Raw genomic sequence first — 27,705 nt, 5'->3', positions numbered from 1 at the left:
TTGGGAACATCTCGGAGGGTCTTCATTTCAAACCAGGTTTAAATCTAAAGCTGGGATCCTCGGAGCAGGGAGCTAGAATAACAAAGTGTTTGCCTGAAGGCTTTTCAAGGGGACGCAGCTGATTGGTACTTTGTAGTACAGGCCACAGGAGCGAACTTGAAAAACAGGCATAATTGCTTTTCCAAGTTTTCACCATAAATAATCTTTCTTTTCTTTTTTTTTTTTAAGGTTCCAGTAACTTGCTCACTAGGGAAAAAAGAACAAGGGGGAGGAAAAAGGAAAGAGGGACAGTGACACGGTGGTTTTGCTCGAAAGGAATCATTCGGGATGTCATGCTGCCATCTACAGCATTTCCACATGATCACCTGAACGTGGAAGCTGTTTGAAACGCTGGGATTCGCTGTCTCTCACACTCGGGCAAAAGCAGCTCTCTTGCCACCGAGCTGCAGCCACGGTGAGACCTGAAATCCAAGAAGGCCAATTTAAAAAACAAAAAACAAAAAAAAACTTGCCCTAGCTGGTTTGGCTCAGTGGTAGAAGGGTCCCAAGTTCAATTCCAGTCAAGGGCATGTACCTTGGTTGATGGGAACATCCCCAGTAGGGGCTGTGCAGGAGGCAGCTGATTGATGTTTCTCTCTCACCGATGTTTCTAGCTCTCTATCCCTCTTCCTTCCTCTCTGTAAAAAATCAATAAAATATATTTTTTTTAAACTTTGGTAAATTTGGGGGGTAAATAACCCAAGGACAGTACTCATTGAGAAGCACATATAGTAAAAGTGTAACAAGGCAGGTAAGATTAGCATGAGCCCTGAGCAAAGACGAGGCACAGAGTCCTGAAGTCTTCCATATGCAAAAGGAAAAAAGAGAATGTAAGAGGATGTATTAGTTTGCCAGGGCTGCTGTAACAAAGTACCACGGACTGGGTAGCTTACACAACAGAAAAGTATTGTCTCACAGCTGCGGAGGCTGGAAGTTCAAGATCAAGGTGCCCACAGGGTTAATTTGTTCTGAGGCCTTCTCCTTGGTGTGTAGACGCCTACCTTCTCGCTGTGTCCTCACACGGTCTTTCCTCTATACTGCCTGTGCCCCGATTTATTCTTTATTAAGGACATCAGTCATTAGATGAGGGTCCACCCCAATGAACTCGCCTGATCTTAGTTACCTTTTTAAAAACCCAATCCCCTAGTACAGTTACATCCTGAGGTAGCTGGAGTTACAATTTTAATGTAGGAATGGGGGTGGGGAGAGCACAATTCACTCCATAACAGGAACTAATAAATTAAATAAAGTTATACTTGCTTCTAATGTTTGGACCTAAAAGGAATGGAATACAGTGAGTAGCAAGGCATTAGGATGCCAAGAAAGAAAATAGGGACGAATGGAGGGAGGGAGGGAGGGAGGGAGGGAAGAAGGGATGGAAGAAAGGATCATATATTGCTTAGATTTTGTTTGTTTGTTTTTACTAATGATTTGAGTCATAAAAGTGCATAGAGTCGCTGACAATACAACTGGTAGACTCCCATTTTCCTAAGACAATAACTGAAGTAGACCTAAGCATCACTACTAACAATAACAGCAAATGTGATGTTACTCGCGTATGGGGAAAGTGCAAATATAAGCTAATGCTTATTATGCGTCTGATTTCGATTGCTACTGCATTGGAAGACGCATGTGATTGTACAATAGTACTTTCTAGCTACAAGATTGAGCTTTTTGGTGCGGGCTTTTTGTGGGGCAACACTGCCATCTGGTGGTCCATGTGCGGTATTTCACATCCGTTGGAGTAGAAGAGCGACTCCCAGCCCTTGAAAACGTGCAGCAGGGTCTCCTTTTGTCCGTTTCATTTATCCCCTGATCTGTAATAGAGACAGACTCTGCTCTGTACGCATAGGCATGAGGGAATCTATTGGGTCGGCAGCTAAGTAATTGCGGATTTTTAAAAGAAAATCAAAGACAATTTTTTCATGGAACTAAATAACTTTATTCTGTAATGTATTGCCCATTTTGATCAATGACCTTTTGCCATCTTTCAGGCAGCATCATAATCCCACGTTCAAAAAACTTCTGGTTTTTATTAGCAAAAAACTGAATCAGGTACGATTTGACATCATCATCATTATTGAAATTTTTACCATTCAAGGAGTTTTGTAAAGATCGAAACAAAAAGTAATCAGATGGTGCAAGGTCAGGACTATATGGTGGATGTGGCAAAACATCCCAACCAAGCTCCATTAATTTTTGCCGAGTGACCAAAGATGTGTGTGGCCTTGCATTGTCATGATGGAATACAACACCTTTTCGATTTGTCAATTCGGACCGCTTTTCTTCAACTGCATTGTTTAATTTCGTTAGTTGTTCAATGTAGACATCAGAATTGATCGTTCGGTTGGGTGGTAAGAGTTCAAAGTAGACAATTCCTTTGTAATCCCACCAAACTGATAACAAAACCTTCTTTTGATGAATATCAGCTTTTGATGTTGTTTGAGTTGGTTCACCTGGCCTGCTCCACGATCTTTTCCGCTTGATATTGTTGTAAACAACCCATTTTTCATCGCCAGTTATCAGTCGTTTTAAAAATGGATCATTTTCATTACGTTTCTTTAGCAAATCACAGCTGCTAATGCGTTGCGTTAACTGTGATTCTTTAATTTCGTGAGGAACCCATGTATCGAGTTTTAAAACATAGCCAAGTTGTTTTAAGTGATTTTCAATGCATGTATGTGATACATGAAGCTTCTCTGCAATCTCACGTGTTGTACTGTGACAGTCCGAATTGATTATTGCTTTGATTAGGGCGTCATCAACTTCAACTGGACGACCAGAGCGTTTTTCATCTTTGAGTGAAAAATCACCAGAACGAAATTTGGCAAACCAATTTTGACACTGCCGTTCTTTTAAGGCTTCGTCACCATAAACAGCACATAGCTTTTTATGAGCTTGCGATGCGTTTTTCCCTTTGAGGAAATAAAAAAGCAAAATATGACGAAAATGTTCCTTTTGATTTTCCATTTTTTAACGAACGCCAAACGAAAACTACAAAACAGATCAAAAAACTTTTTTTACTGATTAACAGCTGAATAGCCAACTATCAAATAACAAAATGTGTTTTACATTTGTACTACGTCTGCAAACCTAAAAATTCAACTGAAGCCATATATGTGAGAAACCCGCAATTACTTAGTTGCCGACCCAATACATGTTATCCAAAGCTTATGGATGAGGCTGATCCCAGCCTTCACTGCCTGAGACCCGGGGAGGGGGTCCTGTTCTGCGCCCACACCTCCTTATTTAGAGGACTCCGCTTTCCCTGGCTGTGACCCGCCCCGCAGATCAAGGAGTCCTGGGGCCCAGGGGCGTGCTTGCCCAAACCCACGCCTTTTTCTTCCTGCTCCCTCGCCCTCTGCCTCACCTCCGGTTCCACTTCCTTGCATCCTAATAATGCACGAATGCTCTCATTCCGCCCGAGGTTTTAATGAATAATAGCTGGCTCCCGCTTCCCAGATGCCATTAGCATGAGAGCAGCTTCCCGAAATATTCAGACACGCCCCTTCCCGGCTGCGCTCCTCGGTGAGGGGGCAGTTTACGAGGAAAAAGCAGACCCCGGGGGTCACTGCCTCACCCTTCCCAAGCTAATGCCTAAACACCTGGGCCTCTGCTGCCACCTGCAGGCCGCCGGCCGGAGCTGCATCTTCTGCTGCTGCGGTGACGTCATCGGAACCGTTCCCTGAAGCTTCAGCCGCACGAGGTCAGGGGCTGGCAGAGAGGTCTGCTTGCTGAACAACACGTGCCTGCAGCTCAGCACACTGTACTGAGCTCACTTGGGCATTTGCTAAGAGGGGAGATCCATGTTTAGTCTTCCTGTGATAAATAAAAGCTATTTAAAGCAGGAAGAGGGGGAGGAGGACTGTCAGGGGAGGGATCTGTCTGGACCTTGTCACGGACGCAGCTATGACAGGAGTGCCCGGCATGGCATTTGTGCGAGTTCACCCACCTCGTGGCACATTTTGTTTGCTCCGTTATCCAATAATAGAAACAGCTAACACTCTATGGAATGTAGGCATCTATAAGAATAAAAGGGTAGTATGCTAATGAGGCCGGGCATCCTTCCTGAGGAAGCGGGGGCCAGAGGAGAGCCAGCCCGGGTCCTGGGTGCTGGAGGGAAGCCCTACGCTTGCTCAAATTTTTGTGCATCGGGTCTCTAGTATATGTCATAAAGGCGTAGGAATGCCATGTTTTCTATACATAATGAAACAGATGGATAGCGTTATATAGAGCCACCCTATCGTCAGAGCAGCTGGCACTGGCATGGCGCCTGCTGTGTGGCAGGCAGGTCTGTGTCCTGCATGGCTGTGGCCATGTCCACACACTTGGTTGCCTCATCATCTCCGCGGGCGGGTCCTATCCCAGAAGAGGAAACTGAGGCTCCGAGAAACGGACTTAAAGTTCCCCAGCTAGCGCATGGCTGAGCTGGGATTTCAGGCTGGTACACGTGCCTTCCGAAGACTAACAGAGAAAAGAGAGAGTGGAGACAAAAGGCGAAAGAAAAAATAAAGAAGAGAAGTAGGAGAGAGAGAAGAGAGAAGGGAGCAAGAGAAGAGAGAGAAGAGATAGAAGAGAGGATAGAGACAAGAAAAGAGAGGGGAGCGAGAGGAGAGAAGTAGAGAGAAGAGAAAGGTGAGAGAGAGCAGAGAGATAGAGAGAGAGGGAAGAGGTAAGGGAGAGAAGAGCGAAAGGAGGGATGAGAGAGAGGAATTGGATGTAGCTGGAAGCTGCATCCACTCGCTCAGATTCAAACTGGGTTCACAGCTCAGTTACAGAGCGACTTGGCGAGCAGCGTGGAGTATGGCTTCTCAGAAGTACTGTAACCGCGGAGTGCAGAAGCCACCAGAGACAGGGAGGGGCGAAGACACAGCCCCTCGTGCAGGAGCGGCAGCTGGGAAGCCAGGGGGCATACTGGGGCTACAAAACTCCCCACCCCGTGAGGACACCGGGCAGAGGGAGCCTCGGGAATTGCTGCTTCTGGTGTATCAGCCAGGACACGCTTTATTGCAAGGAACTGGGCATACTCACTGAAGTAAAGTAAATACTTCCCAACGGTAGGAGTGAATTAATACTCGCAAGAAGCAAGTTTCAGGCCGAGACCGGTTTGGCTCAATGGATAGAGCGTAGGCTTGGGGACTGAAGGGTCCCGGGTTCGATTCCGGTCAAGGGCATGTACCTTGGTTGTGGGCATATCCCCAGTAGGGGGTGTGCAAGAGGCAGCTGATCGATGACTCTCTCTCATCGATGTTTCTAACTTTCTATCTCTCTCCCTTTCTCTCTGTACAAAATCAATAAAATATATATTTAAAAAAGAAGAAGAAGAAGAAGAAGCAAGTTTCAGAGTAGCGTGGGCCTGGCAGGTCCAGGTTCTCTCTCCCACAGTGCGGCCTGGTCCCTCTCCATCCTGCTAAGGGCCTTTGGGTGCCCCACTCACAGGCACAGTCTGGGCCTCCCCCGGTGCCGGCTGACACCCACTGGCTGTCCCTTCTTCCAGGAAAGGTGGTTTCTCTCCTGGGCCTTGCTTGGGTCCCAGTCTCGTTCCTGCACCCACCAGAGCACCTGGAAGATGGGTGTGAGGTTGGCTAGATGTGGGGTCAGGACTCAGGAAGCGTTTGGACTGGAGGCAGGAGAGATGCTGTTCCCACGGGGAAGCTTAGGGGCTGGCCCGGAGCCTGAGGACAGAAGCTGGCAGGAGGGCAGCGGGTTCCACGTCACTGGTGGACCACAGAGGTAGGGGTTCACCTAGGGCCGTGGTCAGCAAACTGCGGCTCGCGAGCCACGTGCGGCTCTTTGGCCCCTTGAGTGTGGCTCTCCCACAAAATACCACGGCCTGGGCGAGTCTATTTCGAAGAAGTGGCGTTAGAAGAAGTTTAAGTCTAAAAAATTTGGCTCTCGAAAAGAATTTCAATCGTTGTGCCACTGCAATCCTAGGGCCACGGGGTGCAGACACCTGTCCGGGGCCTGCCGTCCTCCCATGATGGCAGAAGCAATCCCCTGGCGGGAAAAGCACTGCTGCTGTGGGGCCCTGGTCCCTGCACCTGAGACCGGCCCTGGGCGAGGTCACACCTGCCCCCAGCCACGTGTGTCCGTCAGCCAGCCCTGAAGAACAGAGCGGCTCGTTCTGGTCTCTTCTTGCTCAGGGAAGCAGCCGGGGGCTCGGGAATTGTCCCAAACATGGAATCCACAGCTTTCCAGAGGCCACCGGGGCGGGACCATGGGCACATTTGGGTCTCGGAGACCATGCGGCCCAGAGTGAAACCTCCTGTTGGGAGGTGCAGGTGCTCCTGCATCTTCAACTCTGTAGGCTGCAAGGAAGGAGATTCTTGTCTCAACCTCCTGGAGGTTAGGGATTAAAAAATCCCCAGGAGCTGCCTCTGCTGCCCAGGCAGCTGGTCGATTGCCCAGCAGCCCAGTCAGTTTGGCGGGGCTCGGCTGCGCTGAGCTGCGGGACTGTCCTCACTGAGACCTGCCTGCCTGCTGCTGCCCACTCAGAGGGGACGCAGGATCCAGCCAGTCCCAGGAGGAACCACCAGCCCTCAAGAAGGCTGCACCTGGCCCGGCTGGCATGGCTCAGTGGTTGAGCATTGACTCACGAACCAGGAGATCACGGTTCGATTCCTGGTAAGGAGATCTTGGTTCATTCCTAGGTTGCAGGTTTGATTCTCGGTGTGGGGTGTATAGGAAGCAGCCGATCAATGATTCTCCCTCCTCATTGATGTTTCTATCTCTCCCTCTCCCTTCCTCTCTGAAATCAATAAAAATATAATTTTTAAAAGAAGAAGAAGACTGCACCATGGGGCTGATAAGTCATTGCACACATTCCTGGATAAATGTACTCGTCTGCTGAGCGTCCTTGTGTCAGGCTGTGCCCAGGCACATGGGGCCAGCACCACCCTTCCTGGGTGGGAGGGCGGGGCAGCCCTGCATGATCTCTGAGGCCTCCACAATCCCACACACAAAGCAGTGCCCATTTCAAGGAGCTCACAGACCCCTACAGCCAGTCCATGGGCCCTCCTCAAAACCTCACTGCTATCAGAGGAGCACAGAGCTTCCCAGCACCACTCCCATCCCTTGAAAAGGAATCCTTCTAATCTAAAGAACAAAGTAAACTGATGAACCAAATAAACCCAGAGACACAGAAACATGGGACAGACTGATGAGTCTCAGAGGGAAGATGGGGGTGGGTGGGAAGAGAATAACGAAAGAACTTATATGCATATATGCATAGCCCATGGACACAGACAATAGTGTAATGAAGGCCTGAGTGGGGCGGGGGGATGGGACAGGCTAGAAGGGTCAATGGATTAAAAAATGGGGGGAGGGCATTGTAATACTTTCAATGATAAAGATAATTTTTCTAAAGGAATCCTATTGGTCATGTTCCTGGAGGTCTCGATGTGAGATATGAACCCTTTTCTCAATGATCATATTCAGTGATGTAAAATAAATAAGCAAAATGACTAAAAATGACCCCCAAACCCAATCAGCGTGCTGAGAGCATTCTGAAGACTGATGTGTACAATCAGAAGGCAGTTGGTCTCCATGCTGACTCTGAAAAACTGTCTGATCATTTCTGGTAACGCTGAGCTCAGCGGAGGTGTGTGCACCAAAGCAACACAAAGAAATGTTTACCTTTGCACCAACCACTGCCTGCAGCAATCGAGCCGAAACCGGCAGAAACCGGCAGTCTGCCCTCGGGGTGCCAAGCAGCAGGCGGCAGGGGAGAAACCAAGTCCAGGCAAGGCACCACACTGCTTCCACTCATCCCGGCCCCCCTGCGCCTGCCACCACAGCTCCCAGAGGTCAGCTGAGCAGTGCTCCCACTGTGGGAGTGCACTGACCACCAGGAGGCAGCTCCTGTGTTGAGCATCTGCCCCCTGGTGGTCAGTGTGCATCATAGTGGCCAGCCAACCAGTCATTCAGTCATTTGGTTGCTTAGGCTTTTATATACTGAGTGGCCAGATTATTATGACCACCTGACGTTTGTAGGCAAACTAGCCGTACACCGCATCGTATGGGATATGGAAGCTGAAGGCCTGTTCGAACACCTTTGCTATCTACTGTTACCAAGATAAAACCTCTCCAATTCGCACAGGAACACAAGGATTGGACAGTTGAGCATTGGAAAAAAGTCATGTGGTCCGATGAATCACGTTTCCAGTTGCATCATGCAGATGGCAGAGTGAGAATTTCACAGAAACAACATGAAAACATGCACCCCACATGCATGAGTACAACCCTTCAAGCTAGTGGGGGCAGTGTTATGGTTTGGGGCAAGTATTCCTGGCATGATTTGGACCCTTTAATTCATGTGGAACAATATCTGAATAGCACAACCTACCTAAGTATCGTTGCTGATCAAGTTCACCCTATCACGTTGCTGGCGTATCCCAATGGAGATGGCTTCTTCCAACAAGACAATGCACCTGCCACAGTGCTTGTATTGTGCAGGAGTGGTTTCAAGAACATGAGGGAGACTTTTTTTTTTTTTTTTTGAAATTTTTATTTTTTAATAAATCTTTATTGTTCAGATTATTACAATTGTTCCTCTTTTTCCCCTCCATTAATGAGGGAGATTTTACCTTGCTTAGGTGGCCCCCACAATCACCAGATCTCAACCCAACTGAGCATTTGTGGGACGAAGTTAAAAGAGCCATCAGGCAGCTGGTTCCACAACCATCAAATCTCACAAACTGGACAGTGCTATTCATCAGGCACAGTGTCAGATTCCTCGCATAACCTTTCAACATCTCGTGGAGTCAATGCCAAGAAGAATTGCCGCAGTATTGAAGGCAAAAGGTGGCCCAACGAAGTACTGATGGGGTGGTCATAATAATCTGGCCACTCAGTGTATACAAATAGAAAGTTCACGAAACATCGAAACAACACACACTCAATGTGGATGTGCACCTCCTGGCATGGAAGTTTCTCCCTAATGCTAGATGAGAAAGGTTACAAAGCAATGCACGTAGTACAATCCCATGCTTGTGCAAATCATGAACATGCACAGAAGTAGGCTCTACATGGACGTCCGTTTATTTAAAAATATTTATTGAGATGGACTATGTGCCAACACGATTAATTTGGAAGACGTCTCTACACGGTACTACCTACCTCATGCAGAGCCCAGCGCATGCACTGCCACCCCGGGTGCCGCGCGGCTCTGTGCAGCCCCACGTTCTGCATGGTGAGTGGATGAACCGAGGGCGGGAAGGACACCAGTAACACATGACGCACGAACAGTCACTTCACAGGAGACAAGGTTGACGCGTGTCCTATGAGTGTGGAACTAGACCTAGCTTAGGAACACTGTGCCCCCAGCCTGCCCACAGGGGGGCACTGTGGACAGCACGGGCGGACACCTGGAAACGCAGCTACTTCTAGAGGACAGACACGGGCCGTGACAGTGGCGAGGGCTACCCGAGGGTGTTTGTCGTGGAGCCACAGAGAAGGGGGTGACCGCCTGCCAGGCAGAGCGAGCGTCAGCAGGTTTCACAAGGACAAGTGTTCACACCGGTGTGAACTCCCCACTCCTGTGCCTTCCTCCAACAAGCTCACACTGCTTCCCAAGGAGAACTGCAACTGTCATCTCCAGATCGGAAAGACTTTTTCTCCAACCTGGAAAAGACAAAGAAAACAAATCAGTCAAATAGCAAATTGTTCAAGTTTGTTAACACACAGTATTTCCTAGTAATAATTTAATATTGGACAGGAGAATGGCATTCGGGTGCAGAATATTTTTAAGTGACAAATTTTTAACATAAAATTACTGTAAAGCAAAGCACAAAACAGTAATCAAAAATAAAGAGAGTCCTAGTGGATTTGGCTCAGTGGATAGAGCATCGGCCTGTGGACTGAAAGGTCCCAGGTTTGATTCCAGTCAAGGGCACATGCCCGGGTTGTGGGCTCGATCCCCAGTAGAAGGTGTACAGGAGGCAGCTGATCAATGATTCTCTCTCATCATTGATGTTTCTCTCTCTCCCTCTCCTTTCCTCTCTGAAATCAATAAAAATGTATTTTTTAAAAAATGAACGGGAAACCATGTAATGCTTTTCTTTCCCCTCCTACATTAATCCCAGCTCTGAAGAAGAGAGTCCATTTCTCAGCGGCCTCTGAAGCATAAGGCCTACCAGCTGCACTGTTTCACCTGTGGGAACAATGGCTCTTCGGTCCTCAAACCTCCACCCGATCAGACCATGCCCCTCACACCGCACGGCTGCACACCCAGCGCCAGTGGGCACCAGGTGTGTGCCAGGCTGCACGATGGCTCAGCCCTCAGCCCCTTCTCTCCACCAGTGGCTCCCGGACACAGAGGTGGCCCCAGACGGTCTGGGTCTCCTCTCACGGACTAGCTGTGTCACAGAGCAAACCACTTACCTCCCTGCCCCTCTGTGTCCTGTTCTGGGAATAACAGCATCCAGGGCCCAGCATGAGAATTAGAAAAATGATGCAGACAAGGCGTGGCCGTGGTGTCTGGCCAGGGCAGGGACAAGTATCCGCCACGGGGATCGCCACAGACCCATCCCCAGCCCAGCACCACAACATATGCCTTTACATTTAAATATCTTACCCTCTGCATCGTGGGGTCCTGCCCGGAAGTGACAGACCAACTCAGAGTGACGGACATGTGCCTCCTCCACACGGGGTTCCTCTGCAGCACAATCGAGCCTGTGAGCACATCCCCTGCGTGGACGGGGACGGGCTCGTCCATCATAAACAGCACCTGCTTCCAGTGGGTGGTGCTGCAAGACACGGGGGGAGGCGTCACTGGAGCCCCTCCCTGGGCCATTCTCTCGGGGTTCCTGCAGGGTAGACAGAGCCCAGTAAGGGCCCGGCTGCTGGACACTGCTCGGATCCCGGGAGGAGAGAGGGGGGCTCACTCTGGTGGCCCTGGGTGCTCAGGGCGCAGGGCCAGACACAGGATCCCCGTATGGTGTCTATTCCCCAGCCCCTGCAAGTATCAACCCGGCCTCCACATCCTAGCATAGCCGGTGTCCACCCCAAGTCACCCAGCTCTTTCTCTAAGCCACTGATGCCCGTGGTTCTGGTTCCTGCAGTTAAGAAGTAACACACACTGAGGAAACTGAGTCCAAAACACGCTATTCTGTGATTGCATGCGTACGACACAACTGTGACATCGGGGGGGAAACAGTAACACTCTGGGACCCTCTAAGTTCTGTAGGCTCATCCCCTGTCATGTCCTCTCCCAGGCACCCAGTGTGGCCCCAGCTTATGCCCAGCTGAGGAGACTCTGGGGCCACCTCCCTCAGCCACCATGGGGGTCTCTTTCCCTGACCCTTCAGCGAGCATGAGTCCTCTGCTGTGCCCTGCCCACCGCCACCCTGTCCCTGCTACCACCTGCGTGTAGACAACCCACCGCAGACCCTCAGGTGGAGACGGGCGCAGGCACACAGCGCTCACCGCCGGTTCCTAAGGTGAACACTCACAGCGATGCCGGGCGCCCCTCCGGGAGGACTGGCTGCAGACCCAGCTCTGCAACCTCCACAGGATGCTCTGGGCAAGCTGCTCTTGGCCTCACTCATCGGGGTCCTTCAGGCCTCAATAGCTCAACCACCCCCTCCCTCGTGCCTTGCTCACTTCTAGCTGACCCTGTGCCTGAGGGGTGTCCAGGGCAGCTACTGAAAGCCCATGAGGCAGCATTTCATTTCCATGGGCTGCTGGGTCAGCATCATGAGCAGACGTGGGTTCCAAGTGTGGGCACAGTGTGTAGCCACGAAACGCTGTTGCACAAAACATGTGTCTCAAGAAGCACCTGCCTTCGGCAAAAAAGAATGCTGCTAACCATGAAGAGCTGTAGCAGCCCGGCTGTGGTGGCTCAGCAGTTGAGCGTCAACCTATGAACCAGGAGGTCATGGTTCATGTCCCGGTCAGGGCACGTGCCCAAGCTGGGGGCTCGATCCCCAGTGTGGGGTGTGTAGGAGGCAGCCGATCCCTGATTCTCTCTCATCATTGATGTTTCTTTCTCTTTTTCCCTCTTCCTCCCTCTCTGAAATCAATATAAAAATATATTTAAAAACAAAAGCTGTAGCAACACTTGGGGCAACTGAGAAGACAAAGCTTGCTCAACCCCGAGCCCCGCTCTGTTCATCCAGGGGCCCTGGGGAAGCCAAGTGCAGGGACGGGTGGGGGCGCAAGACCCCAACTCACCTCCACCCAGCCTGGGCCCCGACACCCACCCACTGCACACCGGGCTCCACGTCACAGCTCCCCCGCCCAGGGAGCTGGTCTAGAGAGATTCTAAATCAGTGCTCAACACTTCTAGATCTTTAAGTTCATGACTCTGTCATGCTTTCTGTCAGGCCAATAACTTGAAGACAAACCCTTTTATGCTCCACGGAGAGGCCCCGTGTGCCTACGGGAGGAGCAGACACTCACGGGTGGAACGGTCCCGTGCTCAGCACCAGCTGCGGCTCCTCCTCCTCCAGGTTCTGAAAGCGGACGCTGAACCAGGCCGTGAATCCGTGCAGAGTGCCGGCTTTCTTGATATCGAAGCACAGCTCCCCTGTCATTGTCTGTGTTCAGCCAAACAGAGAGAAAACGGACATGGGTCCATAGGCACGTGACACAGGCTACCTCCGCTCTGTCTGAGCGAGGCTCTTCCTCCACTTGGGCACATGTCACAGATCCACCACTGCCTGTACCCCCATCTCAGCGACTAGAAACACACCTGTCACTTGCTAATCTAACTATACACATCAAAAAAACATACAGAATATCCTCCTAGGAAAGTAAATACTAACACTTGCGTTGTGAATTCAAAGGAGCAGATAATCAGAAAAGGTTTCAAGCAATCTGGGCCTCATTTGCCTAATTTTGTGCCCCAAAATTTGTGAATACCTTCTCTTCTCAGTTCTTTGCATAGGAAGTTTAAGGCTGGGTCTCTACAATTGTAGCTGAAACTAATAAAACCTCAAAATTTCAGGTTGCATACTGTTTTGCCATCAAACTCCCAGTTGGGAGTTGGGGGGTGAAGGTTGGTTGTGTTCAAACATTGTCTCCCCCAAAAGGGATGGTCCTGAACCTACATATACCCTATGATAAGAGGGGGTAAGTAAAATGAAGAACTAAATTTTGTCAAGAATAGCTAAAAACACTTAGAAAAAAATTTCTGTTAAAATTCCATTATGAGCCCAGCCAGTGTGGCTCAATGGTTGAGTGTTGACCTATGAATTAGGACAGTGATCAGCAAACTGCGGCTCGCGAGCCACATGCAGCTCTTTAGCCCCTTGAGTGTGGCTCTCCCACAAAATACCATGTGCGGGCGCACACGTACACTGCAATTGAAACTTTGTGGCCTATGCACAGAAATTGGTTTTCGGCTTAGGCAAGTCTATTTTAAAGAAGTGGCATTAGAACACTCCAGGGGCCAAAGAGCCGCATGTGACTTGCAAGCCACGGCTTGCTGACCACTGAACTAGGAGATCACAGTTTGATTCCTAATCAGGGCACATGTTCGGGTTGCAGGCTCAATCCCCAGTGTGGAGAAGCAGGCGTGCAGCCAATCAATGATTCTTTCTCATCACTGATCTTTCTCTCTCTCTCCCTCTCCCTTCCTCTCTGATATCAATTTTAAAAAAATTTTTTTTAATTCCATCATAAAATTGGATATAATTTATTTGAATCTGAAGATGCTGATAATATTAAACATAAACATAAGTGCAGCAACAAGGCACTTTTAAAATAATGAAAGATGTTAAAGAGGTAAAACTAGAAAGAAAATAATGTAAAAATATAAAAGAAAATCAGAATAGACCATAAGAAAAAAAGACTATGGGAAAGTCAATAGCAAAAAGCATAAATCCGTTTCTCTGTATAACAAGTTTCACACGTGTGTGCACCGATTACACAGCCTCACCTCCAGCTCAGCGATCTGCACCGTTCTCATGTCCAGCTGTAAAATGGTGCACGGCTCAGAGAGACAGTCTTCTGGCTTCAAAATGTGGTTGTACTTGGGCTTCGAGAAAAACTCCTTAATTGCTAAAGATCTGGGAAAAAGGTCAGAGTAATTACTCCAAGCCATCACCAACAGCTCCGGCTCGGACACACGTTACACAGGACATGCCTCTTCTCTTCTATATTAGCAGGAACCCCACTCCACTGTCTGCAGCTCTAAGAGCCCAACTCTGGCCCTCCCCGCAGGCCAGACTGCCTGAGTGCAGCTCTAAGAGCCCAACTCTGACCCGCCCCGCAGGCCAGGCAGCCTGAGTGCAGCTCTAAGAGCCCAACTCTGACCCTCCCCCGCCCAGACTCTCCCCGCAGGCCAGGCAGCCGTGCAGCAATAAGGCACTTTCCTTTTGCCCGCTTCACGAGGTCTGAACACACAGAAACCAACCTTCACCACACACCCAGGATACACAGGGCACAATGTGTTTTCTTTATTTTTAGAATCTATCCTATATAATAAAAGGCTAATATACAAATTGACCAAACAGCAGAATGACAGGTCACTATGACACGCACTGACCATCAGGGGGCAGATGTTCAACACAGGAGCACTGCTCAGCCAGAAGCTGGCCTCACGGCTGGAGAACACAGTGAGCCTCTCCCACCTCTGCAGCAGTGCTAAGAACCCCTCAGGGGATGTCCGACTGCTGGTTTAGACCCTAATCCATGAGGAGTCCTGACTGTGAGAGGGTGCAGGGCCCGCGCACCCCCCCCCCCCCCGCCCCGTGCATGAATGTCGAGCACCAGGCCTTAAGTCTTATTATAAAAGACCTTTCATGGATCTTCTATTACACAGCAAATAAAAACATATTCCTGTTCTAGGTTATTCCTTAATAAATGCAGTGAATCAGCAGGACTGAAGGCCTGACTCTCAGGAGACACGGCTGGACCTCCTGCAGGGCCTTTTGCATGTCCTTCCCTAACACTCCATTTCACAGGCTGACCCCTGTGTTTGCCAGTAAGTAATCAGTTATTTACCACAGAAAAGTTTCAAAAAATAAGGACAGCAGTAACTTCTGAAACAGCAAATAAAGGTAAACATTTTAATAAAGATTCCATAATATGTACATATAAAGATTCCATTATATGTACATTTAATAATTTTCTCTGATAAAAACAAATATGCACTTATAAGGAATTAAGAATATATGGCATATTAACATAAAACTCAAATCCGCACGGAATTAAGTTTTAATGTGTGGGGTGAGAAAGAAAAATCACCTGTCCCAGGATAACTGGCTGCCTGCCCTCACGCCCCACCTCTTCCATAGTCTACAGCTCTGTGCAGCTTCCCGTCATATGCTGCTCATCTGTCTTTTCTGGGCGCAGGACCAAATTGCTTTAATGACCCTACCATAGACGTGAATACCTGGCAGCACAGAACCTCCTCATTGCTCCTTTCATAGCCTGCCGAGCCCTTCCTGCCCATTTTTTCCTAGATGAACTACAGAACAACTGTGTCAGACCTTCCCCCTCCATTCCCTTTGGGGTCTGGGTTGAAGATGCAATGATTCAGTGTTAACTAGGAAAGATTTCATCCATATGCATTATACCTGCTAAGAACTCCTTGTGGTTATTTGGGCTCAAACCCAGAACCAAAGTCTAGCAGTCATTGCTTCCCAGGGGCCCCTCATGCACACTGCATCGTTCCGGGACAAGCAGCAGCCTCCAGCACTGTGTTCCTTCCTCTCTTCCCTTGTAAGAGAGCTCCTAGGACCGGAAGTCTACCCAAGGGCTGAAGACCTGCCCCCCCTCAATGAGAGCTGTGCAATACTATTCTCATTTGTGTCTATACTGGCCAATCAGAATTCAGGGACTGACCACTCAGAACAGTGCTATTTGGGCCAATTAAACTGTACAAATTTGGATTCCTCATGTACATGAAAATAGACCAATCACAAGGACAGGGCAGAAACTTGTCTCTATATAAGCCAGCCTCCCCTGTCTCAGTGGATCGCGATGGCTGTGTTTCCCTGGTTGGCAAACTGAGCTGCAACAGGACCTGTGCTCACAGACAAGCTGTTTCACTGAATCAATTCCCTGTACGGCACCCCAGGTTGGGGACTCTTATTGGCATTGAATTGGCAGCAGTGACCTTCAGCTGACACTTATTTCTCTTCCATTTTTTAATAAAAAAACAAGAGGCCCAGAGGCCCCCGTCTTGCTGTCTACTCCCCATCTGGATGTCCAGCAGGCATCCGGGCTCACCTGGTCCTTGCTACATGAATGAAGTTTCCTGCAGCTTCTGACAGATGGCCCTTCCCTAATTTCCAGGGCTTAGTTACCATGGCACTCTCAGAAGCAGCCGCCAGCTTCTGTTGCCATCCTTCCCCGAGGGGGCAGCCTAGAAATGGGACGGCCTTATCAGGAAATCAAACCTGAGGCTCAACTGTGCAAGAGTGTCACATGTTAAAAACCAAGAAATCAAATGTTCTGATCCTTGAAAATGTATAGCTCTCAGTGGGAACATACAATATATTTGTGTTTCAATGGCCCACGCATTTATAAAGGTCTTGTCCATAAACATTACATTATTTTTCCTGTTATATTTGGGACCTTAGATTGCAACAGACAGTGCAATTCCCATCAGAGCTGTTATCAGTTTAAATGCATTAAGGGCAGCAGGCAAAATGCTCAGACACATGACTAAATTTCGTTTCATAGCAAGTTCTGTAACAGAGTACGTTACTCTGCCCTAGAAATGGCCGCAGTCCATCCTGCGGGAGGCCCGAGCCTGCCTGTGGGTGCCTGAGCCCCGGACACTCACTTGAGCGCGCTGAGGTTGAACTCGTAGGCATTGTCCCAGAAGAGAACCTTGCTGCGGTAGTCTTTGTCGGCACTGCAGGGCACGAGGTGCAGCGCGGCCGTGGTCGGCCAGATGATCCCGCCCTCCTTCAGCCACGCATCCCGGGCGTACAGGATGGACTCAATCATGAACTCAAACTGCATGGGAGCGAGAGACACACGGGAGACACGGTGACTGAGGCCAGTGTCTGCAGACATCCCTGCGGCATTCGCACGGTCTGGGATCGTTACAAGTTTAACCCTCAAGAGTATCACCAGCCAACACGTCTTGGAGGGTTTCTAATACCCACACATCAACGGTCACCTCCTATTACAGCGTGGGTTTAAGTCACATCATTTTCAGTTAGAATTTAGAACTGGGCGTGGCTAACGGTCAAACTAACCTTCACTCCCATCCCACCTCAGTTGGTCACTCAATAGTTACCACGACATGCTCACTCCATCTCACCTGGACCTGAAGCTCAGTCACTGTCACATGTGATTTTACAAACAAAACTGGAATCATACTGCAATTACCTTTCTGTGCTTTTTTTTAGAACCAACAAACTATCACTAACTTTTCTCTATGTATATGGAGAAACTTCCTAAAGCCCAATTTTTAATGGCCATGGAGTATTCCCTTATATAGACTGCCACAGTTATTTGTACTTTTCCCAATTTTCTTCCATTTTAAATGGTGTTGTTATACCAGATTCTTATAAAGGCATTTTTTTAATCAGTTAAAAATAAGACAGTAGGCCAATGTTCATATAAAAACTCAATTACATCTGACCTTATAGAAAACGTCAAAATGAGCCATGATTTGTGAAGAAGATCCCAGAGACCAGCCCAGCCACTGCCCCGCCCTCACCAGCAGGCAGGTCCCCATCCACTCGGACACCAGCACGTCCACCTTCTCCGGCAGCACCACGTCCTCCACCTTCTGCTGGAACACGGTGATGATGTCGGCGAAGCCATTCTGCATGACCAGCTGCCCCGTGTGCTGGGCCATCTCGCTGGCCTCCACCGCGTACACCTGCGTGTGGCAGAGGCACCATCAGTGCACGTGCTGGCACTGCTCAGCCTGTCACCGCCTCGGCTGAGTCAGAACCTGCACCGGAGTACATGGCAAACGGCAGGGACAGCAGGAAGACAGCGTGCCGAGGGCGGAGGGGCCAGTGTGCCGACTGTTCAGAGGGAGCCCTGGGGAGGGAGCTCTAACTCTTCCTTCGGCCTAAAAGACCTGGGGCGGCAGATGAACAGAAGCCTCTGCGCCCGCCCAGGGCCGCCTGCCCCGAGGCCCCCTGGGTAAGGCCAGAGCCAACTCCTGTTCACACAGCGGCAATCCCTAACTGACTCAGGAGGTTCTCGGCTCTCATCTGAGGACAGCCCGACTTTTAGGATACCAGTGGCCTCTGACATCATTTCAATCCAGGTTCTCAGCAGAGGGTCCTGAGCACCATGTCCTGGTTCCAACAGGATCTGAACTCGGGTGGTTCCTGCACGCAGCCTCATCTGTACACTAGGAATTACATCAGCCGGTGCAAGAGACTGCGACTCTGCACGGCCCAGGCGCGCTTTAAAGAAAGAGAGTGAGGTCTGTCCTGTCCCTGCCGAGCAGTCCCTGCTCAGGGTAGGGACGACATGTGGATGTGCCCTACACATGTGGGATGCATGTGTTTCTCTATCCAAGGGAAATAAATGTTTCAAAAAGCTACACACCACATGCAGCTCATGGGGACATTTTCTATCTGTCCTATCACAGTCTGTGCTGGCTCATTAACCGATGACATGACCTCTGACCGCTGCCTTCATGGATACGCTGCCAGCTCTGTCAACACGATGGCTGGCACACGAAGGGCGTGTCACCGAGACTCGTTGCTACTCACCGCCCTGGGCTGCGCGTAATGTGCACAGAAGAGGCTGATGATCCCGGTCCCGCAGCCGACATCCAGAATCACTTTGTCTTTGAGGGACGCCCTGTTCTGCAGGATCACGTGGTGGTACTTCGTTGTTCGTGGCTGGTCTGTCAGCATCTCCAGGTGAAGTTTCTGCGGGAAAAGCACAGTGTGAGTCATGGCCTGTAATGAGAGCTGCACTGAGCTGCGGTTTAAGGTGGAACAGGAGGGCCTAAGTTAACCCCCTCAGCCCCACATATAAACACATGAGCAGTCAAGAGACCAAAATATGCCAACAGATGAAGAGTAAGCAGTGAAGGAACAAACTGGAAATTTCTGGACTCTTTCAGCCTCAGTGAGGTGCATGCAGCTCCTCCTTACACCGCAAAAGAAACCATCAATAAAACAACAAGAAAGCCCACTGCATGGGAGAACATATTTGCCAACGTTATCTCTGAAAAGGGTTTAATCTCCAAAATGTATAGGGAACTCAAACAACTTAACAAAAGGAAGATAAACAATCCAATAAAAAAAAAAAAATGGGCAAAGAACCTAAATAGACACTTTTCAAAAGAGGACTTACAGAAAACCAAGAGACATGAAAACATGCTCAAAGTCACTAATCATCCAAGAGATGCAAATCAAAACAATAGTGAGGTGCCATCTCACACCTGTCAGAATGGCTATCATCAGCAAATCAACAAACAAGTGCTGGAGAGGATTTGAAGAAAAAGGAACCTTCAGGCACTGCTGGTGGGAATGCAGACTGGTGCAGCCACTGTGGAGAACAGTATGGCGTTTCCTCAAAAAAATAAAAAATGGAACTCCCATTTAGCCCAGTGATACCACTTCTAGTAATATACCCCAAGAAATCAAAAACACCAGAAAGGATATATGCACCCTATGTTCACAGCAGCACAATTTACAATAGCTAAGATTTGGAAACAGCCTAAGTGCCCATCAGCAGAGGAGTGGATTAGAAAACTGTTGTACATCTACACAATGGAATACTACCGTGTTTCCCCGAAAATAAGACATTCTCCGAAAATAAGACCTAGCGCATGGAAAGATAAGACATCCCCTGAAAATAAGACCTAGCGCAACTTTGGGAGAACAAATTAATATAAGACACTGTCTTATTTTCGGGGAAACAGGGTATGTTGCTATAGAAAAGAAGAAATTCTTACCATTTGCAACAACATTGATGGAACTAGAGAGCATTATGCTAAGTGAAATAAGCCAGTCAAAGAAAGATAAGTATCACATGATCTCACTCATTTGTGGAATATAATGAACAACATAAACTGATGGATAGAATCAGAGTCATAGAAGCACTGAATAGACTGTCCAACCTATGAGGGAAGGCAAGGAGTGAAGGGGTAAGAGATCAACCAAAGGACTTGTATACATGCACATGAGCATAACCAATGGACACAGGAGGGCATGTGCTGGGGGGTAGGGGAAGTCAAAGAGGGGTCAATGGGGAGAAAAGGAGACTTATGTAATATTTTAAACAATAGAGAATTTAAATTTAAAATATTGTTTCCCTTAGATGCTTTGTGATAGTAAAATAGGTACCCACACACCACTGGTGGGTGTACAATCAACAAATCTTTTGGAAGGGCGAATTGGCAAAATCCACCAAAGTGAAAAACATACACACACCCTATGAATTTACCCAATGGAAATTCTAGCAAAGTTGAGCAGTACTCGTGTAGGAGGACATCCATCACAGCACTGCTTGTCATGATAAAAAGCCATTAACTACGCACAGTCTACCAACACGGTCTTTTTATAAGCAACACAATACTCTGTAGCTGATACAAAGAACAGACATTCAAAATAACATAGCTACGTGAAAAGAGTGTGTGTGGAACATTCCTTTTCTATAAATTTAAAAAACTAAAACTGATGCAGCTTAGACCTACAGGCCTCACGTGGCTCTAAAATTCTGAACACTTCTTTAACTTCAGCATGACTTCCTTGGTGGAAGCATGAACACTGCAGCTGAGAGGACTTACAAGGTGCAGCGGCCTCTCCAGTGAGGGCACGGACTCTGGATTTCATTATGTCTTTCTTAAGAGACTGAAAGTTCTAACCATGCAGTCATGCATGGGATCCCTTCTGGGAAATGCATTATTTGGCGATTCTGTCGTGTGCACATCACAGAGTGCACTGTCACAAACCTAGATGGTACAGCCCACTGCACACATACGTGGCCCGTTGTTGACCAAAACATCATTATGTCCATTTATACCAACAGTTCTTCATTGAATTTAGCATTTTTTTTATTGTGAACTATGACATACCTACAAAAAGGTTATCAAATCCAGTTACAGAGCAACCAATACTAGAACACTGCTAGCGCCCCAAATGTTCCCATCCCAGCCTCGTGGATCAGAGCCCCCCATGACCCACCGCATCCTTCAGGTCCTCAGAGGAACCAGGTCCCCAATCTTCTTCAGAGTTCCGCTACTGTATACACTCACCATAAACAATTTATATAATCAAATCAAACATTAACTGTTCTTTGATATATTGCTTCTTTCACTCCATATTAGGTTTATAACATTTGATCTACAAGTATCAGTTTTGATCTAGTTTTAAAATATAAATGGGGCTGTCTGGACCATAAGATTATGAGTCTTTATCCATATTGAAAAAAAAAATAGACTAACACATTAGTTATATAGAGGTATTATTATTGTTGTTGCTATATGTCTTTTTTTGTATTTTTTAAATAAAATTGATAACTTTTTTTAAAATGCCAAGAAAAGTTCATAATCTCATTGCTCAAATAATATCCCTAAACGAGGAGTCAACTAACACTACAGTCCATGGGCCAATCCAGGCCTACCACCTGCTTTTGTATAGCCTGCAAGCTAAGGATAGCTCTTACATTTTAAATGATTTTTAAAAATCAGAAGAAGAATAGGACACATAAAAATTATGTGAAATTATAATTTCAGAGTCATCAAGTTTTCTTGAAATACAGCCCTGCTTGCTTCCTTGTGTTCTGGGGGCTGCTTTCCCACGACGATAGCAGAGCCAAGTGGCCGGAATCAAAGGGTGTGGCCTACAAGCCCTGCTCTAAACGGAGATGAGTGGAAGCCCAGAAATCATTTTGAAAAGTTGGAACGTGGCCAGCTGACCAGGCAGTCTGAAAGCAGTACCAGAGTTCCGTAGCTGCCGAAGTACTCCTCGTCCTGCCACGTGTCCTCGGGGTCTCCCTCCTCCAGGTCCTTCCCCAGGTGGTTGGCTGGTATGTACCCACAGCACCCAGCGCGCTCGCCCCACCACCAGTCAGCAGTCGTTTGTCTCAGGATGAGAATCTTCTCTCCTCTCAGAAAACTGAGCTGGAAACACACATGGAGAAGTGAAAATTCAAGAAAAAACATGCAGTTGTCATTTCAACTGTGACTGTGTAATAAATCCCCTATCACTGGGGCCCCAATCACAGCATTTCAAAAACAAGACAATAGGTATTTATACCAAGTGACAACTTATGCAAATGGCGCCAGGATTTAAGAGATTTTTGTGGCTTTATCCATCTACATGAAAGAAAAGCACAGCTTAATTGGTATTTTTTAAAAGAAAGATTAAACATTTTCATATATATATTTTTTTTATTGATTTTTTTACAGAGAGGAAGGGAGAGAGAGAGTTAGAAACATCGATGAGAGAGAGTCAGAGTCATCGACCAGCTGCCTCTTGCACACCCCCTACTGGTGATATGCCTGCAACCAAGGTACATGCCCTTGACCGGAATCGAACCCGGGACCTTTCAGTCCCCAAGCCGACGCTCTATCCATTGAGCCAAACCGGTTTCGGTGATTTTCAAAAGGCTTAGGACAGAAACTCTCAACAGCCTCTCCGCTGTAACTCAGCTTTGTGATAGCCGATTATGTGGCTGGAGGCCCTGGCTAGGGAATTCCTGTTACAAAGCAAAGAAAGCCCTGTTCGAGCAGGGATTTTTATTTTATCTTATTTTTCAGTAACAAGGACAAGGTTGCCATGCAGAAACTGGAGCAGGTACTTCCTCCCCCGTTGCTCACACAGGCATCTCTCACATCAGGCTTGGGACCACAATTCGTGAGGCTGGGAAGGAAGGATGGACCACTCGTGGGCCTCACGGGGCTCTAAACTTCTGAACGCTTCTTTAACTTTAGCATGACTTCCTGAAAAACGTCACCTCCTTCTGACATTTCACCTAATGCCGGGCATGCTGGAGTCCACGCAACATGGGCCTGACGCACACGCTACCTGTGTCTCGTCGGCGGCAGAATAGTCCGCGATGGCCACGAACTCCTCGGGGTGCGCACCCTCCGGGAGGGGCTGCTCACAGTGTTCCACAGGCTCTTCTCCCCGCTGCTCAAAGCCAGAGAACAGGGAAATTATCATGAGCTTCTCTTTCTTTCCTTTTTTGGGGGGCGGGGGGTGGGTGGGAGTGGAGCCTCTGGGTTATTACGATAGTATTACAAAGATTCAACTGACCCAAGTTTTTATCAAACAAACAACTGGGTCATCCTCACTAGCAGAATTGAGGGGTCTGACCTGCACTCCACCTTTACCTCTTATCTCTAGTACAAAACGATCTGCAACCTCAATAGACCACCAAAGAAAGAGGCGTTTTTAGTGTCTATGAAGTGACTGACCTCTGAGCATCGGGGAAGCCTCCTGAAAATGATGCCCAGCCCCAGGAGAAGGAAGTCCCGTCTCTGCCTGTCGCACCGTGGGGAGCTCATGGGGCTTGAACACAGAGCTGGATGGGCCTCGGGGGCCTCGCTGAAGGCCCAGGGAAGGAGCTGGTAACCTGGCACCGGGTGTGGCCTCACTGGGCAGCACTGCCACTGACACATGCGGCTCAGGACCCAGAGGAAGGCCCTACACCCCAGGGACCTGCATGCTGCCCGGCTCCACTTCACAGCGGAAGGGGCCAGCCTGGAAGACATCGCCAAAGGCGGCGGAACCTCCAGCCGCTGTTCCAGGTCACGGCAGCACTCCGTCCCAGTATGTACATTTTTAAATTCTAAAGATGCCAAAATAGGTTATAATAAGTATAAAACTGGTGCAGAAGCACAATGTTCAATTCATAATGCTTAGTGGTGTTTGCCTCTGAAGACAAAGGAAGCTGGGCCTGCGGTTGGGGAACAAACTTTATCTGTGGTTTTGTTTTATGTCCTGTATGTGTGTGGGTGTATGCTAAAGCAAACATGACAAAATGTTAGCAAATTTTCACTTCTGAGCAATATGTACTTGATGTTTGCAATCTTCATTCTATAAATGTTCAAACATTTCTCAAAAAAAAAATGAGATAACCATGGAATTAAGACATTTTATGATTGCCTGCCAGTGTGGCTCGGTGGTTGAGTGTGGATCCATGAACCAGGAGGTCACGTTTTGATTCCCGGCCAGGACACCTGCAGGGGTTGCAGGCTCGATCCCCAGTAGGGGATGTGCAGGAGGCACCTAATCAGTGATTCTCCCTTATAATAGATGTTTCTATCTCTCTCTCTCCCCCTCTTCCTCTCCCTTCCTCTCTCTGAAATCAATAAAAATATTTTTTAAATATTTTATGATTAATTTTAAGAAAATGATTAATAAAATGACCCAACTATAAATAAAATTCCTATATATAAAAACTCAAGCCCTGGCCAGGCAGCTCAGTTGGTTAGACTGTCGTCCTGATACACCAAGATTGTAGATTTCATCCTCAATAAAGGAACATACAAGAAGCAACCATGAGCCGAAACCGGTTTGGCTCAGTGGATAGAGCATCGGCCTGCGGACTCAAGGGACCGGGGTTCGATTCCGGTCAAGGGCATGTACTCTGGTTGCGGGCACATCCCCGATAGGGGGTGTGCAAGAGGGGGCTGATCAATGTTTCTCTCTCGTCGATGTTTCTGACTTTCTATCCCTCTCCCTTACTCACTGTAAAAAATCAATAAAATATATTTAAAGAAGCAACCATGAGTGCATAAATAGGTGGAAAAACAAACCAATGCTTCTCTCTCTCCTCTCCTCTCTTTCTATCTCTCCTCCCCACTTCTTTCTTTCTCTCAAAATCAATAAAATTCTCTTTTTTAAAACCCTAATGAAATTACAACAACCATTAGAATGCAAGGGGGGAAATGTTACACTTGACATCACAAACCTAAAATTGTTTAATTCCTTTATAAACATTATTTATTAGACAATTCATTTGGTTTTTAATTTTTCCTAATCAATATTCCTTGAAATTTAAGGTGACTTTTTGACTGCTAACTTGAATGAAACTACGTGTATGAGTTACACAAATCTTTTCTAATGTATCTGACCTGTTTTAACATATCATGCCTGAGACTTTCTTAACAACTAAGAAAATGTGCCTGTTTCACCAGCACAGGTACAAAGATGGAACACTAGGTTCTTGGGAAATTTTTACAGTGCCCAATTCAGAATGTCAACCATAGACATTGCATTTTCTGCATTTAAGCACACCATAGTTGGTGGCCATCTTCCTAAATCCAAGGAGAGCACTATCACTCCCGGCTGATCTCAGCTCTCTGACACGTTCCCAGTGTTTAAGTACACGTTCTCCCAGACCAGAACTGAAATTACCTGAGATTCACTTCCGGGGCAGTCACCTGAAGTTGCCATAGTTCTTTTAGGATCTGCCACATAGCTGCCACTTTTAATGTTTCATTTTCCTCTCCGCTTCTACTTTAAAACAGAGGGAATGAGAAAATGACTTGTTACATCGCATAATCATTACGTTCGCCTCCCTTCTATGGTCCATGACAAAGTCCTCTACCACGTAGAAATAAAATATGTATGTTTAAAGAATGAGACAGAAATAAAATTTATAAATGCAGTTCTTTACAAAAACAACGGAAAATTTATGAACTTCAAAGAAATGTGTGTTTTCTTCACCAGTCTGCAAGGTGTTCATCTTAGTGGCCAAACGCAGCCTGTTAGTTTCTGTCCCATCACTGGGTTGATTGAACACACAGCGCTGTAAAATCTTTCCTTGGAATCCTGTTAGCTTTCCTTCCAATTAAACTTCCCTACCTGAGGCTTCAAAGTATTTCCACTAACAGGAACCAAGGTCTGCATCTTCCAAAGGCTTTTCCTTCTCATTATCAATTCTTATTTTTCCAGCGATAGTGCAGTCCATATTAGACACTGAGGGTTTTGTTTTTTTCAATTCTGTTTAAAATGCGTGCTTCACTTATCAATCAAGACCTAATAATTACATCCATGTGAGCCTTACCAGTGGTCAAGGACAACAAGGGGGGTAGGGACAGGCGTGGGGCGGGGTTTGGGATGGGAATGGGGGGATGAGGACAAATATGTGATACCTTAATCAATAAAGAAATGTAAGCAAAAAAAGACTTAATAATTATTTTGTGACATTTAGAATTACAAATACTAATATGCATAGGTTACATTTTCATTGGAAAACATTGCCCTGGGACCAGGGTGGGTCAGGGCTGGGCAGGGGGAGGGGCGGGGCCTCCTGGTGGGAGGGGCGGGGCCTGGAGAGTGGGGCGGGGCCTGGCGGGCGGGGGCGGGGCCTGGGCGGGGTCTGGCGGGCTGGAAGACTGCCCTGAGGACCCAGGCCGAGGTGGGGCCGAGGAAGGCCAGTCCTGCAAAGGGGCGCAGGCTGCGCGCACTGTGGGAGAAGTGGCCCAGGATCGTGAGGGGCAGGTGGCCGAGGAGGGGAGGCGTGACAGATGGGGGGAGTGAAGACAGGGGGCGGGGCACAGATGCCGCCAATGGAGGAGCAAGCAGGCAAGAAAGGATGACGTGAGCTCACAGCGGGGGGCGGAGGAGGATGAAAAGGGGGCGGGGACCGAGGGGAAGTGGGCGTGTCACGGTGAGGGGCGTGGCTGGGTAAAGGGGCGGGGCCCGGGAAGGGGCGGGTGCCAGGCTGGCAGTGTGCCAACACGGCGCGAAGCGCTGAGGTCGGAAGGAACCGGGTGGTCTCGGATGGGGCGGAGGCCCCAGGGCGCTGGCCACGCACACGCCGAGCGAAGCCCTCTCACTTGGCATGTCCTGCCCACGCGCGGTCCGCCGCCCCGAGCCGCCCACGGAAAGCCTACCTCAGCCGCGTCTCTCCGCCGAGTTCGGCGTCCACTCCGCTAGCGCCGAGGGGCGGACGGCACCTAGCGGAGCGCGAGCGGGAGCCGGAGCCGCCGCCCTCAGCCCGCGCAGGCGCGGTGCGCGCACGCCGTCAGCGGGGAAAGCCCGCCCCGCGGATGCGCGTTCCCGACGCGCCCCCCGGACCCGAGGAGCGGGGCCGCGGCCTCGGCCTGCGCAGGCGCGGCGCTCTCAGGCCCCGCGTGGACCGTCCGGCTCCGGGCGGGAGCCCCACGCAGGCGCACCTGGCGTGTCGTGACCCCCGGCCGCGCCCCCGCTGGGAGGTCTGGCCTGGGGGCGCGGGGCGCGGGGGCTGCGCGCACCATCGGGGAGCGGGAGCCGCGGGCCGTGCTGGCCCGGGATGGAGACCCGTGGACGAGCGACAGAAATGAGCATCGTGTCTGGACCCGGCACTCCCGTTCTCTGCTTCTCTTGTAGTAATTCAGTTCATCTCACTGCGTGCGCTGTTAAAACTTACCAGTTAAATGACCCTCATGTGTCATTCTTTCCACCTGACAGATGGGAGCAGCGAGACTGCGTTTTTATTTCCCAAAAGGAAGTTTGAGATTAAAAGAGAAAGAGATGACGTTAGCGCGACTTCCCGATGGTCTCGGGCCGGGGGAGCTGGGGGAGACAGCGTGCAGGGCTTCAATGTTATAAAATGAAAGGAGTAACGGAGATGGATGTTGGCGATGGGTGGACAACATGAGTGTACTTAATACACGGAACTATACACTTATAGATGGCTAAAGTGGTAAATTTTATGGTATGTGTATTTAAAAAGGGACAGGGATACAAAGTACCAATATGAGGGATAAAAAAAAAAAGAATTCATTACAGATTCTGTAAATTTTTAAAAAATAATAAACATATCACAAAACTTTTGAGGGAAAAA

General features: G+C 48.5%; 1 protein-coding gene across 2 annotated transcripts; it reads right to left on the bottom strand.

The window, feature by feature from the left end:
* Window positions 1-9,076: 9,076 nt before the first annotated feature.
* Window positions 9,077-26,909, bottom strand: PRMT2 (protein arginine methyltransferase 2). Of its 2 annotated transcripts, none has more exons than XM_084872380.1 (11): window positions 26,774-26,909; window positions 25,290-25,388; window positions 22,953-23,057; window positions 21,863-22,045; window positions 18,681-18,842; window positions 17,663-17,827; window positions 16,775-16,950; window positions 13,919-14,048; window positions 12,439-12,575; window positions 10,613-10,784; window positions 9,077-9,660 (listed from the first exon to the last, which is right to left on the bottom strand). In XM_084872380.1, the coding sequence occupies exons 2-11, from the start codon at window positions 25,326-25,328 to the stop codon at window positions 9,628-9,630; spliced, it is 1,302 nt and encodes a 433-aa protein (XP_084728506.1). In that variant the 5' UTR covers window positions 25,329-25,388; window positions 26,774-26,909; the 3' UTR covers window positions 9,077-9,627. The 2 variants fall into 2 exon arrangements, with proteins under 2 accessions (XP_084728506.1, XP_084728507.1); XM_084872381.1 differs by having other exon boundaries at window positions 25,290-25,391; window positions 26,774-26,882.
* Between the last annotated feature and the right edge of the window lie 796 nt (window positions 26,910-27,705).

This window comes from Pipistrellus hanaki, assembly GCF_964339955.1.
Source record: "Pipistrellus hanaki genome assembly, chromosome: 2".
In the NCBI taxonomy this organism is placed as follows: Eukaryota; Metazoa; Chordata; class Mammalia; order Chiroptera; family Vespertilionidae; genus Pipistrellus; species Pipistrellus hanaki.
This window is presented reverse-complemented; position numbering and strand designations above follow the sequence as displayed.

Excerpts from the sequence above, each read along its gene's own strand:
- PRMT2 (XM_084872380.1), bottom strand. The coding sequence starts at position 25,328 with ATGGCAACTTCAGGTGACTGCCCCGGAAGTGAATCTCAG. Across the intron at positions 22,046-22,952 it reads CTGCCGCCGACGAGACACAG|CTCAGTTTTCTGAGAGGAGA; the intron begins GTAGCGTGTGCG and ends GTGTGTTTCCAG. Across the intron at positions 9,661-10,612 it reads AGGACCCCACGATGCAGAGG|GTTGGAGAAAAAGTCTTTCC; the intron begins GTAAGATATTTA and ends TGTCTTTTCCAG.